The sequence below is a fragment of the Pituophis catenifer genome, unplaced genomic scaffold (genome assembly GCF_029215685.1).
Source record: "Pituophis catenifer annectens isolate HBS135680 unplaced genomic scaffold, rPitCat1.0.hap2 SCAF_1, whole genome shotgun sequence".
Lineage (NCBI taxonomy): Eukaryota > Metazoa > Chordata > Lepidosauria > Squamata > Colubridae > Pituophis > Pituophis catenifer.
In genome coordinates, this window is record NW_027256881.1 from 148,942,773 (window position 1) to 148,964,617 (window position 21,845).

The following is a 21,845-nucleotide window of genomic DNA, read 5'->3' on the forward strand; positions in this document are numbered from 1 at the left end:
TGGTAATGAAAATGTGTCTCTGTGTGTGTTTGTATAAAATAGACTCAAAGAAAACAGGTTGTTTGTGAAACAGCTTTTTCCTCGATTGTTTCACTGATTCTTCAAAGTAATGGCCTGAGTTTCAGTGATTTCTTATGATCTGACATACAGTAGATAGGAAGGCACTCTGTGTCTTCTCAACTCTGAACATAGGATATTCTTAAAACCATGAGGACACATTTCAAATTTAGGTTCAAAATATTATTATTAAAAAGAAATGAGTAACCTCCAAACATTACAGAATTTTTTTCTAGTAATTCAAGATAAAAATAGGACAGTAACAAGCCAAATGCAATCTCCTTCAAATACAGCATTCTACTGCAGGGGTGTCAAACTCAAGGCCCATGGGCCGGATCTGGCCCATGGGGTGCTTAGATCTGGCCCGCGGGGCCACCCTGGAAATAACGATGGACCGGTTCAGTGCCTCTGCAAGTGAAAACAGAGCCTGGGAGGGCCACACATGGCCCTCCCAAGCTCTGTTTTCACTGGCAGAGGGCTGCAGGAGGATCCCCCCCCAGCCCAGTCTGAGCTACCACAGGTTCCCCCGACACGAGTGATATCAAGCTGACCACACCCACCCCGGTCATGCCCACCTGCCCCCACAAGGTCAAACAATCCTGATATGGCCCTCAATGAAATCGAGTTTGACATCCCTGTTCTACTGCATATCTAAGAAAATAAGAAAATGCTGCAATCCATAAGCACCAGCACCCCTCTCTGTAAAAGTGATATTCTTTATACATTAAATTGTGGTACTTTGCATTCCTTATGACAGTGGGCAGCAATCATTTTGTTTCACACTGTTAATTATTTAACTTTTCTCAATTGTTTAACAACAGTTAAATGGAATGCTAACAACGTACATATAGGACCCAGCTGGAGTTGGCAACAGACTACATATTTAAAGATAAAGAATGTATGGGAAAGGATAAATGTACTGTTATAATAATGTTGCTTTGGAAAGAATTCTTTGGAGAATATTTTTAGTGACCGTTAGATTTTATATATCCTTAGATTTGACAGGGAGAGAAAGCCACTCATACTAGAAACTCCCAATTATAATAATCCAATTATGATATTATTATCCCCAAGTTCTTGCTGGGTACTTTAACCTACTGTTTCAAAATACAGTATTTCTTGGATCCCTCCTGAATGCCTCAAAAGAAAACTGAGCTGTTTGATGGAAATAGTTTCCCACAAACTGGGAAAAGGAACTGTAATATTGGTCTGTGGATCTGCTGCTTCTCCCACTATTTTAATTGTAGCCAGGAGAAATGTAGTGTCAGCCTCCCCAGGTAGGCCAAACAAGAAACATAAACAGATAAACTAATTCAGCTTTATTGTCAGACTATATTAACAGAATCATGCAAGTCTGAAAGTACTGTTTTTATAGCCTAAGTTATGGAGATCCTTTCTGAGTTTCTTTCTCTGCTATTATGCAGCTGCAGGCTCCCTCTCTACCTTCCATCTGATTGTTCCTTAGGCAGCATCGTTCCCACAAACCATGACATGTAGCTACATCTCCCTTGTGTGTCTTTTGCTTTAAGTAAATCAGGAATCAGGAGGAATATAAAGCAAAAACGATTAGGCTAAAGCACAGTTTTTTCCCCACTGTTGTTCCATGGAGCTCTAAAGTTCTATAAGAATTTGATGGGGTTCCATGAGAAACAAATGATAAAACTTGTGTCCATGGGAACTTTTGAAAGGTACAGCTAGAAAGGTGAACATGATGACCATAATCTTGACTTAGGAAAATGCCTTGGCCACATAGTATTCTCCGGGGGAAGGGAGGGGGGAGCCACAGCTGCCACGTTTTGCATCCTGCCTCAACGCTGCCTCTCTCCCCTTCTCCCAAAGAAGGCCAGATGAAAAGCTTTGAGTGGGCAGAGCAAGGATTTCCATCTGCCAGAGCAAGAGTGTCAAACTCAAATTTCATTGAGGGCCTCATCAGGGTTGTGTTTAACCGGGGGGGGGAGTGGGTGTGGCCAAGGTGGGCATCGCCAGCTCGATGTCCTGCAGCCCCACCGACCTCCATTTTCGCTGACAGAGGCACTGCGGGCTGGTCCTTTGCAGTTTCCAGGGTGGCTCCATGGGCCAGATCTAAGCACCCCGCAGGCTGGATCCGGCCCGTGGGCCTTGAGTTTGACACCCCTGTGCCAGAGGTTCATAATTGGTCTTTTCATTACGGATAGGCAGAAATTAACATTTTAGCATATGTTTTATTGTCAACTTTCTATCACTACAACTTTCCTTTTTCATCAGGAATTTCAATAAGTTTTATACTAAGAGTTTTATGGCCTGAAAAGGTTTGAAATTGCAGGTTAGAAGAATGAAGCAAGTTCAGGTTTTCAAACTAACAAAGAGATGCTTATGTTAAGAAAAAATCATCCCAACAAGTTTTACATTGATTACAATGCTTTGAAAGGTCTATATTTTTGAAAAAGATTTTTGATCATCTTTAGATTTAAGGGTCCCTCTGATCCAGGATCTGTTGGCAACATGCTCACACATATTTCAGGGGAAGGACATGAAGGGAGAGCAGCCTTCAACAGCCCATATTCAGAATTACACTGAACATGGAATCTTCATTTGAGTATGAGCTTAAATCAGCCTTTAGTGAACTGACTCAGATATACCCACTATGGGTCACAGAAATCAGTATTATTAACGAAAAACACCAGTCTTATTAATTACAGTGGTTCCAGCTCTGCAGCCATTCGTTAAGTCTGAATCAATTTCAGGAATTCCTCTAACCCTGTTTGTAAGAACATTTAGGATAATTTATAAGCAACTTATTTGGAAGAATTTTCAAATGCAAAGCAAAATGCCATCTACATATGTCACTGCAAGCTAATCAGCATCTTCCCACATAAGTTCTTGGAGGAGGAAATATGAATTACAGCATGTCTGGTTAATCATCATTCACTCAATGTGGGACTGCACATAATTTGACACATCCAAAATAGATGAATATCCCTTCCAAAAGTCCAATTTTAAGGACATCAAAGATGAAGTTGTAATTAGAGAGCCTTGTTATTTTGATATCTTTGCTTTTGTCTTGTTTCATGAACAAGAATTTTGAAATTCTAATAGTTGAATACAGAAAATTAGTATTCTATAAATGTTTACAGCTATGCAAATTGCACCCACAGTAATCAGAAGGGTTTTCTACATGTTGCTTGAGGAGCAAATGAGGAAACTAATTTGATTTGCTGACTTCTTACATACCCTTTATATAATTCCCAAGAGAAAAAAGTGCATATATATATACAGTTGTGCTCATAAGTTTACATACCCTGGCAGAATTTATGATTTCTTGGCCATTTTTCAGAGAATATGGATGATAACATGAAAATCTTTCACTCATGGTTAGTGTTTGGCTGAAGCCATTTATTATCAATCAACTGTATTTACTCTTTTTCAATCATAATGACAACAGAAGCTACCCAAATGACCCTGATCACAAGTTTACATACCCCAGTTCTTAATACAGTGTATTGCCCCCTTTAACATCAATGACAGCTTGAAATCTTTTGTGGTATGTGTGGATGAGGCACTTTATCTTCTCAGATGGTAAAGCTGTCCATTCTTCCTGGCAAAAAGCCTCCAGGTCCTGTAAATTCTTGGTCTGTCTTGCATGAACTGCACATTTGAGAGTGGCTCAATGATATTGAGGTCAGGAGACTTGAGATGGCCACTCCAGAACCTTCACTTTATTCTGCTGTAGCCAATGACAGGTTGACTTGGCCTGGTGTTTAGGATCATTGTCATGTTGGAATGTCCAAGTACGTCCCATATGCAGCTTCCGGGCTGATGAATGCAAATTGTCCTTCAGTATCTTTTGATAACATACTGCATTCATTATGCCATCAATTCTGACCAAATTTCCTGTGCCTTTGTAGCTCACACATCCCCAAAACATCAGCGATGCATCTCCATGTTTCACAGTAGGAATCATAGGCCTTGTTGACTGCTCTCCAAATGTAGCGTTTATGGTTGTGGCCAAAAAGCTCAATTTTGGTCTCTTCACTCCAAATAACTTTGTGCCAGAAGGTTTGAGGCTTGTCTTTGTGCTGGATACCTGTGCTCTGCTACAAAACTATGTGATTGGGCTTGATAAATCGACACTTACAGCTTGAAAATTAATGAGTAGTTACAATTGGCCTCTCTTCTCTCCTCTCCCTCAGGGTTGCCCCACAGAAGCCTCTCCTATCCCCCTTCTCTCCCTCAGGCTGGGCCCATTGACCCTTTCTTATCCCCTTCTCTCCCTCAGGCTTGCCCACAGGCTGGATGAGTCACCATGCCCAAGTGGCAGTTGGAACAGAGTTCTTTTCAGGTGGTGAGGGGGAGTAGAACGTCTAACTCCTTAGCATCAGAGCATGTTAATAATAATATAAGAAATACTAATGATCTGATGGTCATTTTGAAAAGTCCTTTCTTAGTGAGCACCTAGAAGCCAAGAGGAACATACATGCCAAATTTCAAGTTTGTAGGCTTTATGGTTCTGGAGATTTCGTGATGATGAGTGAGTGGTATTTAGCTTTTATATATATATATATATAGATGAAGTATGGGACTGTACTTAATCAAAGGAATGAACCAAATATTAACCAATCATATAAAGGAAAACAAACATTATCAATAAATTATAGACAGACTTGTTTCAATTTGGGTAGCCTTTAGGAAGGATAATTTGTGATTTTTTAAACTAAACTTTTTTGGCAATTTCAGCTATTTCAGCCATTTTATTACTGCTTTTTTAAAAACAGTAATCTGTAATCTATTATTTCTAGTCATCAGGGCCTATGCAATAAAATTAATTTGACTGCAATAATGTAATTTAAAAAAAGACTAATTGAATCACTTGAACCATAAAATGCATTATAATATTAATATTTGGGGAGATGATTTGCGCCTGAGATTTCAGGAATGACTAAATAACTTGAGCATTTAATTGCAAACCGTATGGAGTTAAAACTCTGTTGTTTGTTGGCAAAATTGTGTATAATGGACACCTTAATAGAGTTATTCTTTATAGTGTATAATTGCATCCAGGGAAGATTATTAATTAAACTCAAAGAATGACACATAGATGAGCGAAAGGAGGGTAAAAGCAAGAGCCAGGTGTAGTGGCAGTGTGTAGTTTCCTGTTGTTGGGCCATTACATTCTTCAGAGTGTTGCCAAAGACATCTAAACAGCACCCATAGTAAATTCAATACTGGGAGTTGTGACATAATTTATTGCAAGCACATGTTGTCATGTTTGACAGAATAAGCTCTGGAGAGCTGGAATTCTGTCTTGCATGTAGTCATCTTTTGGATCCAATTGTAAGATATAGTTTATGAGACATAAGTGTTTTTGCTTGGCAGATTGTATTTTAACATGCTTATATGAGAACTGTAAAAATTCAAGATGGAAAGCATATGGTGTGGAATATGGAAGATTAGCTAACTTTGCCAACAGGCGCCTTCTGTATATGTGTTTTACTTTAAAAAAACATGCATGAAAGATAAAATAAATTATTTTGATCCATCAGTATTGTGCTTCCTTCCCTTCACAAAGGCAACACCATCCAGTGTATGTATTAGTTTTACAGTGTTGGTTTTGACCTGCTAATACATTTGATGCCATAATATGTTCTATTTATTTTTATTTATTTATTTTATTTGTCAAGCATATATAAGATAACAGATAAAAGTATAAAAATAATTTGAATACATGAAAAGGATACAAGTAAAAAAAAACATTAGGACAGGGCCGGTAGGCACGCTGGTGCGCTTATGCATGCCCCTTACAGACCTCTTAGGAATGGGGTAAACAGTCTAAGGTTAAAGTTTTGGGGGTTTAGGGAAGAAATCACAGAGTCAGGTAATGCATTCCAGGCATTGACCACTCTGTTACTGAAGTCATATTTTCTGCAATCGAGTTTGGAGCGGTTTACCTTGAGTTTGTATCTATTGTTTGCTCATATATTGTTGTGGTTGAAGCTGAAGTAGTCATTGACAGGTAGGACATTGTGGCAAATAATTTTATGTACTACGCTTATGTCAGACCAAAGTCGGCGTAGTTCTAAGTTGTCTAAGACCAAAATTTCAAGTGTGGTGCATAAGGTATTTTATTGCGGGTAGAGGAACGGAGGACTCTTCTCATGAAATATCTCTGGACTCTCTCAATTGTATTAATGTCCGATATACAGTGTAGGTTCCAGACAGATGAGCTGTATTCGAGAATTGGACTAGCAAATGTTTTGTATGCTCTAGTTAGTAGTACAATATTACCAGAGAAGAAGTTATGCAAGATTAGGTTAGCAACTCTTAATGCCTTTTTGGCAATGTTGTTACAGTAGACTCTGGCACTTAGATCTTTAGATATGAGTACTCCAAGGTCCTTGACAGAGTGAGGGTCATCTACAAGGTCATGTCCATCTAATTTGTATTTTATGTTCTGATTTTTTTTTTTTTTTGCCAATCTGCAAGACTGAGTATTTGTTGGTTGAGATTTGAAGTTGCCACTTGTTAGACCAATCTGACATGTAGTCAAGGTCTTTTTGAAGGGTAGTTGCATTGTCAGTGGTGTTGAATAGTTTTACATCATCAGCGAAGAGAACACAGTTGCTTTTAATATGATCGCAAAGGTCATTTATATAAAATATGAAGAGTGTTGGACCTAAAACGCTGTCTTGGGGAACACCACTGTTAACAGGTACAGGATTTGATAGAGCACTTCCTATTTTCACCATTTGTTGTCTGTTTGACAGGAAGGCAGCTATCCATTTATGTAGGAGTCCAGAAATGCCATAGGACTTTAGTTTTAGAAGTAGTTTGTCGTGTATCACTGAATCAAAGGCTTTACAGAAGTCTACATTGCGTCTATTGCTTTGCTCTGATCGAGATGTGTAGTCCATATGTTTTTGCAGTGTAGTAGTTGTAGATTACAGGATAATTTTTTTCTGAAACCAAATTATTTGTTGGAGAGTAGGTTGTTTGTCTCTAGGTGGAGGGTTATAGATTGGTTAATGATTGATTCCATGACTTTGCAGGTGATGCAACATAAAGAGATTGGTCTGTAATTTTCAACTTGGTGGGGTCTCCCTTTTTGAAGATAGGGATGACCGTGGCTTGTGACCATTGGTTGGGCAGGGAGCTGGTACTGAAAGATTTTTCAAAAATTATCCTTAGAGATTCTGCAATTGCAGTGGAAAGCTTTTTTAAGAAGTAGGCACATAGTCCATCAGGTCCAATAGATAGAGATGGTTTTAGACTGCATAGTGTCTTTTCAACGTTGTCTTCTGTAAAATCGATATGTATTAGATCATCGTAATCATTGTAATTATTTGTAGTACGACTGGGAAATATTGGCTATGTGTTGTTGCTGTTTACAAAGACTGAGCCGAAGAACGTGTTAAAGAGGTTGGCTTTAATGGTTTCATCATTACAGTCTTTATTGTTAGGTCCTTTTAGGGGTGGGATAGATCTCGAGTCTTTAAGTTTGTTGTTTACAAAATTAGAGAAGGCACGGGTGGATTTTGTGTGCAGAATGTTTTCCTCTTGCTTGATGTGATAATTGGTGCATTCAGTCTTTATTTGTTGGCAGAAGTTTTTGTAGCGGCTTTTAAAGTTAGCTACATAGTTAGTTTTGTTTTTTCGCCAAAGAGATTTTTTTTCTGGATTGTAGCTTCCTTATTGTTATTGGTAATTTGTTTTTTCTGGTTTTGGGGCTTATTAGTTGTATGTATTGTAAAGTTTAATGATTCTTTTGACTTCGCGCAAGAAAATGTTGTAATGGTCATCAGCAGTATTACAGCCAGTGAATAGAATTTGCCAATCAAGAGATGAGAGTTCATTGTCTATGAGATCATAGTTGGCTTTTTTAAAGTTATAACTGGGAATCCCATCATTATAATGATTTTTGTGGAGACGTATGTTGAGACAAAAGTCAATCATGCTGTGGTTGTTGTTGGAAAAGGGTTCTTTTATTTGTAGTCCATAAATTGAGTTTAAACTGTTGCAGAAGATGAGATCAAGGCAGTTGTTGAGTCTAGTGTTGTTAGTTACTAGTTGATCAAGTCCCAGATTAGTTGCAGCATTGTACTGGGTTGCATGTATGGGTTCAGTTGTACATTCGTTTAGGGTCCAATTAATAACTGGTAGATTGAGGTCACCAAGAAAGATTGTGTGGGCAGGAGGCTGCTCATGTTAGCAGTGAAGTTAACTTGTTCGCATGTTCGATGTCGTAATCTGGGGCTCTGTAACATAGTAAGAGTCAAAATGTGGTATTTAAGGACAGTTTGCAGACAATGGTCTCAGGAAGAGCAAGCTGCTGTGTAACTTGAATATTTTTTAGATGTAGGGACTTTTTGCAGAAGATAGCAACGCCACCTCCTCTACGGATTTCACGATTGGACTGGTAAACATGATAGTCTCTTACTGTGGTAATGGAGACAGGGAGGGATGTATTCAGCCACGTTTCATAGACAAATATAATGTCGAGTATAGCCGTATTTAGTAAGAGGAGGAATTCAGGTATTTTATTTACAAGGCTTCTTGCGTTAAGTAGCTTGCATTTAAGGTCAGTAGCAATTGTTATAGAGGTAGTTAGGGGCATGTGTGCCTAGTTTTGGATGTTGGGGGGTTGGATGGTGGAGGATTGGGTGTTAGGATGTGGGTTGCAGGACTTACTTTTGATACAGTCGGCACGGTAGTCGATGTATAAGTCACTATCTCCTTGGTCTTGACGTCTTTTAAGTTCTGATCATAGTTCACGGGAGCTCCGGGATTCTTTGCAGTATGGATAAGTCAGGACACGAGTACAAGTTTGTTATGATTGATGTTGGGTTTAGCTATGGAGTTTATGTTCTGCATATTATGTCTGCATATTAACAGCCTCCATTCTTGAACATCTTTTGGGATTACTGTTTTCATTTTTTTCCTCCATTGCTGGAGTAAGGGCAGCTAGAATTAAACTACTATGATGCATTTTAGCATTAACTGTAGAAATGGGCTTAGGGTCTTTCAGGATATGGCTGTGGATGTGTAATTGGATGCAGCCAATTAAAAACCAAAAGGATAGATGGATGCTAAGGAAGATCCCTGTAGCATATTGATGCTATAGCAAAATGCTCATGGCTCAAAATAGGGGGCTATGAAGGATATAAAAACAATCCAGTTTTCCTTAGTTTAATCTTAATTGGCAAACTTGGCTCACATTTATTTATTTATTTCTCAAATTTAGATATTAAAACCACAGTACATTCCAAATCAGTAAAATGGGAGTCAAGTAAAAACATGGATAAAATAAGTTAAAATGAAAAGGCAACGGGAACACCTTCATAGCACTAACCATCCCAGGGTTGCCTGAGCCCCACACAAATTGCCAGAGCCAGGTCTTTACTCTCTTCTGAAAGACCAGGAGAATGGGGCCCACCACACCTCTAGGGGAAGAGGTGGAGCAGGGGCAATGACAGAGAATTCTTCAACCGACGGGTCCATAACTTACCTTTTCTGCCTGATTGGGTGAGATGGTTGATAGCATAGGAACAAGACAAATCCCTCAAGTAACCTCAGATTCCTCGGGTATATATAGTAAAGGTAAAGGTTCCCCTTGCACTTATGTGCTAGTCGTTCCCGACTCTAGGGGCGGTGCTCATCTCCGTTTCAAAGCTGAAAAGCCAGCGCTGTCTGAAGAAATGTCCATGGTCATGTGGCCGGTATGACTAAATGCCAAAGGCGCATGGACCACTGTTACCTTCCCACCAAAGGTGGTCCCTATATTACTACTTGCATTTTTTACGTGCTTTTGAACTGCTAGGTTGGCAAAAGCTGGGACAAGAAACAGGAGCTCACCCTGTTACGCGGCACTAGGGATTCAAACTGCTGAACTGCCAACCTTTCAATCAACAAGCTCAGCATCTTAGCCACTGAGCCACCACATCCCTTCCTGGTATATATACATATCATTATATCAATCTGTACATCTCTTTTAAAGTTTTTGCATAAGCCTGCTCAGGTGTTCTGTACAAGGTTTGCCTATGAAAGAGGAAGAGCTGGGAAGAGCTCCCTAAAGGCTTTCCTTGCCCTATTTTACTACAATGCAGGAATGTTTTCATCTAATTAGTGAAGTTGTATTGAGAGGGTGGAGCTAGTCTATTCATTCTTACATGTTCCTCCACATTCATCTGGGAAAAAAATTATGCTCAAAGACAGTTATGTTGCATGCCATCTAGAACAGAATTACATTCCATTGTTTATTATATTTTTATAACATAAATACTTTTTAACATATATTAAAACACACCCAGCTGCCAATATATTGCAGTTACACACACACACAAAAAGAAAAATTGCGAATAATGATTACCAAAAAAGCTTGGCTTTCCCTCACATGGCTTTAAGCATTAAAATCACTTTTGCAATTTTGCCCAGGTTGCTTAACTTTTAAGATGGCATCATATCTTACTTACTTACTTACTTACTTACTTACTTACTTACTTACTTACTTAGGCCACTATTTTGTACTTCGATTTACAGTATTGTTTTAATTGCTTTAGAAAATATAAAATGTTGCTGTAGTTTACTGTGATTGGATCTCTTGCTATATTAAGGCATGTTCTTTAATTTCTTGGATAGTCTTAATTTATTAATTTATCAGTAGTTAAGGAACTCTAGAGGCAAAGTTTAAATCTTGTTTATTTGATATAGTTAGAAAATTCAAAAGGCAAGCTTATAGCTCCTAAATTATACACAGATGTCAATGATAAATAATGACTTTTTGCCAGAGATAGCTGACAAAAAGCTGACACTGTAAGATCATCATTCTTTAGGTTGCAAATCATTAAATTCTAGTTCTTTACTCCAGCCTTCCTATCTTGGCACCCTCTAGAAATACTAGACTACAGTTCCCAAAATTTTCCATCCATCTTGAAAATTGATTGCATATTTGTTTCGGAATAAGTCTCATTGAAGATTATAAGACTGATACTAATTCAAACACAGTGTTTATCCAGTTTGGTGTAATTAAAATATTTTTTGTCAATTATATTGAAGTAATGTGTGAATTTTAATGTTTCTTAGGACCCTAAAATATTATTTATGACTTTATGATTTAACTGAATGAAATCTGTTGGATAAATATTCATTTTCAATAGATTAAAATTACCAACAAGAACTGTGCAACTATAAAATTCTTCATATACTATCCCCAGTTCTACCTGCCCAAAAATAATTAAAAGAGACCTATGATTAAGTGAACATTAGTCTTCAGTGTTTTCAATCACTGTTATTTAAAATTTTCTTGATAGTGTCTACTTTGAAATAATCCTCTTTAAGCTCTCTAATAATTGCCATACTGTAGAAGTAATATGTATTTAAATTTGCATGAAATGAAAATTAAATTTAAATGGGGGGGTATTTAACACCTTGGAAAAGAAACAGAGGATAATTAATTGGCAATGTGTAAATCAAGGCAGACAGACACAGGACTGCTGCAGGGGTGGGTTCTTGGGTTCTACTTACCTTTACTACCTGTTCACATCGCACCTACGCGCTCTTCTGCGCATGCACAGATCACCTAAGATGATGTCCGGGTCAGTGGGCAGAGCCTCCCACCAGTTTTACTACCAGTTCTTGCGAACCAGTCCGAACCGGGGGCAACCCACCACTGGACTGTAAAGCAGTTTCCTAAGCAAAGGAGTTTATGTATGAGTAATGATAACAAACAATTGTATCATTTATTTTTACTTTATTACAATTCCACTGAATGTAATAATTGTGGAAGTTCTTGTGTAGGTGTTGAGTCTTCCAGACTTCAGGATAGGATGGAAATGGTTATGTTGGATACATCAAAGAAGGATGGTGGAGGTGCCTGATTGATTGGTTGGTTGGTTGGTTGGTTGGTTGGTTGGTTGGTTGGTTGGTTGGTTGGTTGAATGATGGAATGAATGAATAAATGAATAAATAAATGAAACAAACAAACATCTCTGGAAAAGTGGCAAATGGTGAAAATCTATAAAGATCACTTCAGGAACAATAATGGGAATTGAAGCTCAAATTGCTTAATCTTACTTTGTAGTTTTATCTGGGGTGGGGTGGGGTGGGGGTGTTATTACATATTTTTAAAATTAACATTTTTGCTTCAGTAGGGAATAGCTGTGAAGACAGTTCGCCCTCATTTACTTTGCCCTGTATCAGTGGTTCTCTTTTTCTTGAGGGATAGTCCAAGGACGAAGCAAAGAATTCCAGAGCCTTGCAGTGTTCTTCAGTGTTGATGGAGCATATTTTAAATATCTCATTTTTTCTGTTTAACAGTAACCAGTTGTTCGCTAGTTAAGCTTAATGTCATTAATAGGATCACACAAAATTTGCCAATCTCCACCATCTTTCCTTGTCAATCCTTCTGGGCCCACCGAGTAATTCAACAAAACACTTAAGAAACAAAAGTGTAACATTCAAGCATCAAGACACAACCCTCAGTTCCTCCCATACTTGTTAATGAGAAACAATCTACATGTCAACCCTGAAGCTGATCTGGCCAAGGCCATTTTGAAGCTTCGGTGTTGCCACACTGGAGCTGAGGGGTTGGGAGGGGGGAATAGAGATAGCTGGGGTTTTGTAGCCACAACAGAATACTTTCTCCTGAGAACCAAGAACATTCCCACAAGTGTCGGGAAAGAGGAGGAATGAAGTTACCAGGCAACCGAACAGCACCTTGATTGGACCATGTGACTGACTCAAGAAGGGGAAAAACTTTTACTTTAATTAGGTGAAAACGGCGGGAACATTAAGAGTCGGTTTTCACCAGCCTGTGCCAATATGAGATATCCAATAAAACTATTCTTTGAGGAATCTACCTGCCTTGGAATTCTCATTGCAATGGGTGTATTACTTGGAACCCTGACATTACACTTGTGCCTAGTCAGCATGGACTCCTTTAAATAGATTTGCACAGTGGGTTTTGTTTTTTTTTTTTATGCAAAATAACTTGCATGGTACTTACAACAAAGGCTACCTTTTTTTACTGCTGTAATTCAATAGCCTGCAGTTACTTCCTGAGATTTTCACCTGTTGTTTACTGCATAAGATCTGTTTGAAATTTATTTCACAGGTTGACTTTACAGCTATTTAAATAACTGACAGTTCTTGTTCCTAATCTAACAGTTAAATAGGATAAACACACAAACCTTAGTAGATTATGAGTTACGGGTTGAGAGTGGAGGTTAGCTCGTATGATACATTGTGAACATGTATTCTGTGTTTTAATATCAAATAACCCAAAAGCTTTCCTTATTCATATTTGCACTGTCTTAGCTGCTCTTCATGATATTTAACCGTAGTTTTGTTCTCACAACTAGTGCGGTTATGAAATGCCTCACACAGGTCATGATAATTGCATACTGTGTTTCTGGTTTACCTGTTAAATTGGCTATCACTATGAAAACTTTGTCAGCGTTCAAATTATTATCTTATGTCACAATAAGACAATAGAATCATGAGTCCTCTTTTTAAATATCAAAGTTAAGATCTACAGTGAAAAGGGCTGTGTATGATTTCGATACTTAAGTGAGTGCTTTGTAAATAATCATTCCATCTTTATAATACTAGGAAAAAACCAAAATCACCTCTAACAAATTAGTGCCCATATACTGCAACTTTGTGTTTTTATTGAGAAATACTGTTGAGTCAGGGGGACTCTGGTATTGAGTTGAAGCCCTATGCTATTTTCTTAGAAAACCTCTCTCTCTCTCTCTCTCTCTCTCTCTCTCTCTCTCTCTCTCTCTCTCCCTCCCTCCCTCCCTCCCCCCCCCCTCTCTCTCTTTTTGCTTTAATTTATATGCCGCCCTTCTCCGGAGACTCAGGGCAGTTTACAATGCGTTAAGCAATAGCCTTCTTACTTTTGTATATTTATACAAAGTCATCTTATTGCCCCCACAAACTGGGTCCTCATTTTACCTACCTTTGAAAGGATGGAAGGCTGAGTCAACTGTGAGCCTGGTGAGATTTGAACTTGCAGTAATTGCAAGCAGCAGATGTTAATAACAATGCTTTAGTCCACTGTACTACAGGCTCTTGTACATATGCATTGCTGCTTCCCTTACTCATGTCTCGGTCAATGATGCATCAGTTGTTTTTTTGTTTAAAATAAAAATTCATGGCAGCCCTGATACTACTTCATTATTATGATGGGATCGCCCAATAAAGTAAATGTTGTAAACCATTGTGGGTGAGTATACTTCCTCCAGCTGCTTTCAACTTTGTTTCCTTATTCATGTTTTATGTAGTACTGCAAACCATTTTAATTGCTGCTTGTGCAAATATTGAACAATTGAGAAAATATTACAGTATCTTAAACTGTACTGCTTACATCATTTATTTATTTATTTAGTTATTGGAATTTTATGCCACCCATTTCCCTTATAAGATGACTCTGGTGAATATCAGTATTTACAAAATGACCACCTCACTGTTTGGCTTGAAATGGGAACGGCCTTTTTATTTTAAATATACAGTATAGTTCTTTCAAATATTTGATCAGAGGTTTTACAATTATGAAGACTGGAGTCCTCAACAAAGAAAAAAAAATCAAAATTTTCCACCTGGTATTTCTACATCAATCGGCAGAATCATACTGGAAGTTCTTTACTATTTACCATTGAAATTTGTATCTGAATATATCTAAATATTTACAGTACATTTAAAAAAAATTTCATTGCCATCCAAATGTTGCAAGAGTCTTTGAATGACCTGTATTCAAAAAGATTACCGGGAGTTCTCGACTTACAATAATAATTGTTCAAAGTTACAATGAAGTTACTACTGAGAAAAATTACTTACAATCATTTTTCATGCTTACAATCATTGTAGCATCTTCGTGATCACATGATCATAATTCAGATGCTTGACAATTGATTCGTATTTATGACAGTTGCAATGTCCCGGGGTCATGTGATGACCTTTTGTGACCTTCTGACAAATAATGGGGAAGTCAAATTACTTAATAACTGTGGCAAGAAAGATTGTAAAATGGAGCAAAACTCATTTAACAACTGTCTTGCTTAGCAAGTTTTGGATTCAATTGTGGGCAAAGTCGTGGACTATCTGTAATTAATCTTTGAAGGAGGAAAATTACCTTTTGAGCTATTTTCTGTAGTACTGACATCTTTCATTGTTGGAAGATGTAATCCTGCCTTGTTGTACTTTCCTGTCATTGGGCACAAGAAGCAATGATGTAGCCTGGGTTAGTATAAAGATGCTCCTCTTTCAGCTATTTTACTGTTCCCGTTTGCCATCCTCTATCTAGCAAGGCTAATATACTTCCAGATTTATTTCACTGGAAGGTAAACAGTTTTGTCCTCCAAGGTACCTGAAACCTGTGAGTAGTATTTATAAGAGCAGTGAGCTGTGATAATGGACCCTACCAGCCACCCTATATTTAGGGAACACATTTGAATAGGAAACTATGTGCTTGGCTCCTCAAGAATACCACTATATTGGATAAAAGCCTGGAGACTGATATATATTCCTCGAATAGCTGCATTAAATGACTTTCACTGATATCTTCCTCAATTAGTACTAATGAAAATGAGGTAGCTTTCTGCATGGCTCACAGCTCTTGGGATCCAACACTACGTATCTAAAGAAAAAAGAAAAAGCTGGACCCAGCCTAGTAGCAGATTCATTGAACTGCTTTCAGTTTCTCAGTGCAATAATTGGAGGTCATGGTTAGAACTGAGCGATGGGATTAGACATTCTGTTTTTCATAGTAACTTTTCAATAACCTCATGGGCCGCTAGACTATCTCCTTGGAGTACAATATCCATATGACATCAGTGGAACACTTTAATCTGCCTGTTGTTTCCCAAACTACCTCTAAAGCAGTGGTGAAATCCAAATTTTTTTACTACTGGTTTTATGGGCGTGGCTTGGTGGGCGTGGTGTGGCTTGGTGGGCATGGCAGGGGAAGGATACTGCAAAATCTCCATTCCCTCCCCATTACTGGGGGAAGGATATTGCAAAATCTCCATTCCCATCCCACTCTGGGGCCAGCCAAAGGTGGTATTTGCCGGTTCTCCTAACTACTCAAAATTTTCTCTACCGGTTCTCCAGAACCTGTCAGAACCTGCTGGATTTCACCCCTGCTCTAAAGTCTTCCTCTCTTCCCCATTTTTTCTTCATTTCTAACTGTATTTCTGTACTAATGTTAAATTACTTAAAATATTTCAAGGAAACGCACATGACTCAGTGCAAAGGGTAGTATGACCACCTTCATTCCCTGGTTATTCCAGGAGAGGGAGAAAATTGCTTGAGAGATTTTATTCAGCTCCTCCTAACATACAGTTATTAATACATACTATGACTCTATTACAGTCAAAGATGCCATTGTTATTTTATATATTTTAATTCATGCTTTGTAAAAGGCTTGGAATCTTGGATATGATTTAGATCAGTGTTTCTCAACCTTGGCAACTTTAAGATGTATGGACTTCAACCCCAGACAGCATCTTTAAAATATTTAAGCTATTTAGTTCTGATATTATTATAAAAATAATATTGTCTTCTTTTAATGATTAATAACTTTCCATATTTACAGTCTTGGGTTCCTCTGTGTAAATATATTCTAAAGCAGGGGTGTCAAACTCACGGCCCACGGGCCAGATGCATCACGCACTGGCCATGCCCACCTCCAATTTAGCGAAGGAGAAAAAAGTTGTGATACGTCACATGACGATGTGTTGTCGCGAGTTTGACACCCCTGTTCTAAAGTAACAGATCATTGAATATTAGAAATGCAAATATTCATTACAAGTATTTTTACACCTTGATAATATATGCATTTTTACTGGGGAGTCCTGTTTAGTTTTGTGGGACTTATTCCAGGTAAATGATATGAACTTGCAATCTTACGATCACGCATTGTCCTCTCCCCCTATTGCCCCTCCAAGCACCTCAGAATTTACTCTTTATTTGGAGGGTGTCTCAGTTTTTATAAAGTAGGGGGTTCATGTTGGATGGAGGAGAATCTTATCTGTAATGGGTCTATTTTTATTGGTGGAAGGACCAGAGGTCAATCTTTAGCAGAGAATTGTTATTCCTAAATTGAAAAGAATAAACATTTATCTTTGCCTTTTTAAAATACATATTTCTGTTCTTGTGGGGAGAATTCAGAAAATACCATTGTAATTGAATCTGCTGCAATTGAATATTAGGCCCAGCTAATAGCTTCAAGAGTGAATGCCAACAGAATTACAATTCTGTCTTCATAATAACTGGTGTTTCTCCGGTGAGGTATCACCAAATTAAAGTAATCATTCATTTCCAAATATGGTGCAGCAGTTTGCCCATTTCTGAACATCATGGCTTAGCCTTATCATTTGAATTCCTATGGAGATTTTTTACTCGTAATTCAACATTTAGAAATATTGTTTCGGACTCTAGATTCGTTATGTTTCAGCACTCTTTCATAAGCAGTTAAGTGTCTAATAGTAACTACTATTGGATTAATTCATGCTCAGTACTAATTACTATTGCATAAGAATGTAGTTGTCAAATAAATAAATAAATAAATAAATAAATAAATAAATAAATATTTATCAACTGGTGTCAGATTACTCATAGATTTACAGTGCTCTTTCAAGCACTGTAATGCATTTAGTATATTTGTAAATCAGCAAATGCAGTTCTGTCGGCTGTATCAGTGGAGCTTTTCACATTTTGTATAAAAGTTGACTTTACTTTTGATTTAGCATATATTCCTCAGTATCAAATTCCAAAACAAGACTAAATAGCAATAGTAATTAACACAAAGATGTTACAGTGTGTGTTACTCCCATCAAGTTTCATAATGATGGCAGAGACAGCAAAATTTCTGCTGGTCATGTGACATATCATATTGAGTCTCGAAATTAAGTCCATCTACACATAGGATATCCTACACATATCTGATACCCTCAAGATGGACTTCAGCTCCCAGAATCTCCCTGGCAACATGGTATTTTGTAGGAATAGGTCTAACATACTTGGAAAGCATTGGATGCAGATGTTTGATACCAAGGCATCCAGAATGATGGAGTTTTTGGAAAGCAGGCTGTAATAGTCAACATTGTGGCTTTATGACTTATTGGTACATGAACAATCTTCCTGCATGCTCTAAAGAAATGGAAGTCAGCCAATGGTAGATTTTCCTCCCCATCCTCATGCCAAATTCACATCTGGAAAAATAACCAAAATGCAGCCCCCTCCCCTTTCACCATTTGGAAATGTCATTCAAGGGTGTGGTTTTTTTTCCTATTGTTTAAAAAAAAGCAGGGGGTAAATCATTGCTATTTTATTTATGACAATATTGATGTCATTTCCAGTTACAGGCTGAACTTGATCAAGAATATCAAGACAAATTCAAAAGACTGCCACTGGAAATCTTGGAATTTGTTCAGGAAGCGATGAAAGGCAAAATCAGTGAGGATGGAGATCACAGCTCTACAACTTCTTCCCTGGCATCCGATGGTGGGAAATTGAACCACAAAGCACTGCAAAATGAAGAGCTAGAAGAGAATCCAGGAAAAGTGTTTGATACACCTCTCTAACAGCTCCCACAAAGACCCCAATCTTAAATTTCTCTGACAGAGCAAGTTACCATGTTGTTCCCCAGGAATGTTCCTCTTTTTGAATGACCATTGGGCAGCTTCAGATGGGGAAGACCTCTATTGGTATATTGTACTAATCCCTAAAACAAATGGGGTGGGTGTGGAAATTAAATCCTATTTGTAGGCCTTGTTTTTCTTTTTAGTTTAATGGCATAAACCAAGAGGTCGGTGTTGTTCTGGCCATATTTACACCAGTCATTTTTAAACCACGAGCAGGCTGGAGCATTCTTTGGGGACCAGTATGTTTTGTGCAGGTAAATGTGTTCACACCTCTTTATGAAACAAGAGTGGCACAATATTCCACCCACGGTTATCACAGTATCCGTACTTGTTTGTTTCTTCCTTGGCAACTACACCTTGAAAGCTTTCGTCATCTTAACAATGACACTTTGAGAAAAGAAACTTTTTTTTTTCTTTAGCTTTCTATGGCTGTGCTGGTTGTGTCTCAACAGAGAATTATCAGTGTTAGTTCTCTGTAACTGTGGTAACTACTACTGTAGAATATATTCCCAAGCCAAAATCTCTTCAAGACATAGTAATGTGATTATACATGCTTCAGATGTGATATGAATTCACATATGTATATGCGCATTCTGTCTCTGTAAATCAAATGTGCAGGCAAGTTCTTGCTGAACTTTCCCTTGAGGTGAAATTAAAAGCTTTAGGAAAGAGACTCGTACAGTCATCAGAGATAACTGATACTGTTATGAAATAATCATTGCACAATCAGAATCTTTCATTCAGACTTCTGTACTACTTTCAAATGTAGAATTCTTTCAATTATTTTTGGGTTGCATCATTGACCTAATTATTAAAATGGTTTGTGCTATTATATCTTTCTTCTTTTCTTAATCTATGGAACGCACATGGAAATGCCATTTCCCAAGTGTATAGAAATATAGACGTTTCAAATCTAAAATATTTGTTAAAAAGAAAAGTATCAGAGAGATCTGATTAATTCTACCCTTTTATATAGTTAACCTTACAAAAGTTACAGTTCCACCCCCAGCATTCCTTACTGCTCTACCATGTGGATATTACCGAAACACTATATTTTGTTCTGATATTGGTAAGGAGTTGGAATACATAACAGCGTATATGTAGTTCGTTTTCCCTCAGGAGCTCAGTAAAAATAACTTATTTTATTTAAATGCAAGCAATAAATAGAGATCAAACAAAATAGAAATTGAATTAAATGCTAAGTGTACATAGGGAAACTAAAATTTTGGCTAAACAGTATTTTTTTTTTCATTATTTACATCATGCATGAAGAAATGTTGCACATTGTTAAGAGTATATAAAAGATAAACTGCTTACATTTTATGGAGTAATTTAGAGGATATAATGGAAATGAAAAGTTTCATTTTGATTTTAAGAAAATGACTCCTATCATTTATTCTACTTTTGCACTTTGAATATCAATATTATTAATCATTAAATATAAAAACCTGGAAGGGTCAAAGTTTAATGCTGCATTTTCTAAGATAAAAGTTAAATAAATTTGTTTCGAGTTAGACAGGCTACAATAATCCAGTATTGATAACAGTTCTATAGGTATTTCTTTGCCATGCTTGTATACTGCAGTTTCAGACAAGTAGGAGAAACTCTGATAAGCTTTTTAATTTATGATGTAGAGTTACCAAGTTAATGGTTGACAGAGTAGTTGGTTTTCAGTACATTTGTAACTGATCATTGACTGTACTTACTTTTTTAATATCTGTACAGTGCCCCTTTTTGCAGTTGTAGTTTTAGTGTGTAATATTGTATATCTTGGCATTGTTAAAACTTGCAGTAATACATCATTTATCATGAATATTACTTGAAATAAAGTAAGGTAATGAAAAAGGAGTCTATGATGTGAGAGTCTTGTGCCTTCTATGTATTTGCCTTGTTATGTGTTGAACATGTCAAAATAATCTACTGTGGACATTTTGCTATAGAGAATAGAGCTGCATTGAATTACATTGGGCTCCACTGTATACTTCAGATACACTACTGAGAATTGTTTTAGCAGCTTAGGACACCTTCACACAGAGAATTTGGACATTTTAACTGTCAACATGGTTGTAAGAGATTTCTTTTAGATAGGGCTTGCTTTCATTTGAAACTAATGTTATTGAACATTGGTATAAATAATGTATGTGATTGGCTGATTGGAAATAGTGGTTTTGCTTTCACTTAGGAAAAAAAATCATTTAACATGTATATAATTTAATTTTACAGCCTTTAGATGCATAATTCACATTTTTGTAAGAACCCTATGCAATTTTGTGGCATGATGTTTCTTCCACTTGTAATTTATGTGCTTTCATCACAGAGCCAAATAAAATTTCTTAACATTATCGGTACTTATTGTCATAATTATCCAGATCCTAAACATCTTGGTGTTAGAAAATGTTTCCTTTTCCTGCACAGCTAGAGGACAGTTTTGTGTTTATTTCAGGTTAGGAGCTATGTTGAAGTTGCCAACAAACCTAGCCATTGTTCCTCATGAATGTAGAGGAAACTTCGCCAATAAACATAGTTTATGTAGCCAAGAACCTTAGTTTATTGTTTGAGGCTTTCCAGGGGCTGTGGGATATTTGGCGAGCTATGGTTATTTTGCTCTTTAAATTTTTTCCCCCAGATTTAGCATCACTCATGTGTGGGGAGTGTCTCTATGAGGCACAAAAAGACACTAGAGAAGTGCTTGTAACCCATATGCTACAGGTTGCCTACCCTTAATTTTTAATAAGTGAGATGGTATGGTTGCCTCCTGAAATTATGGATTCTTTATTATCAGTCATGGTAACAGTTCTAATAGAAGTCCAAGTCCAAGATAAACTAAGGCTCTAACATCTTCTACAATCAAATCCTGTGACAATTAACTGTTGTTTGATAGTGAGATGGTCACCTTATAAATTTAATAAATAAATCAGATTCTTCAAGATATTCTGAGCAGAAGTTGTATGCAGTAAACAGAACAATCAATGAGGTTGTCTAGGAATAAGCTTAAAATCCAACAAGATATAAAGTAGGCAATCAGAAGCTCACTTCTGGATTCACTTTTACTCCAAGCACTAACTGTATCCTGAGAAACAAGTTGAAATTTTACTGTATAATGTCATATTTAGATTCCTTAAGCATTGGCTTCCATTTGAAGTTAAGCACATAAAACAAGGGACATTTCAACTC

The 21,845-nt window shown here is 37.3% G+C and overlaps 1 protein-coding gene across 1 annotated transcript in view; it reads left to right on the forward strand.

Moving 5' to 3' along the window:
* Nucleotides 1–19,019, forward strand: part of PLCB1 (phospholipase C beta 1) — a 508,980-nt gene extending 489,961 nt beyond the window's left edge. Inside the window, exon 32 of the mRNA XM_070956289.1 lies at nucleotides 18,387–19,019. Within this exon, the coding sequence (XP_070812390.1) occupies nucleotides 18,387–18,611 (225 nt within the window). The 3' untranslated portion in view covers nucleotides 18,612–19,019. The remainder of the gene's footprint in view (nucleotides 1–18,386) is intronic.
* The last annotated feature ends 2,826 nt before the right edge of the window (nucleotides 19,020–21,845 follow it).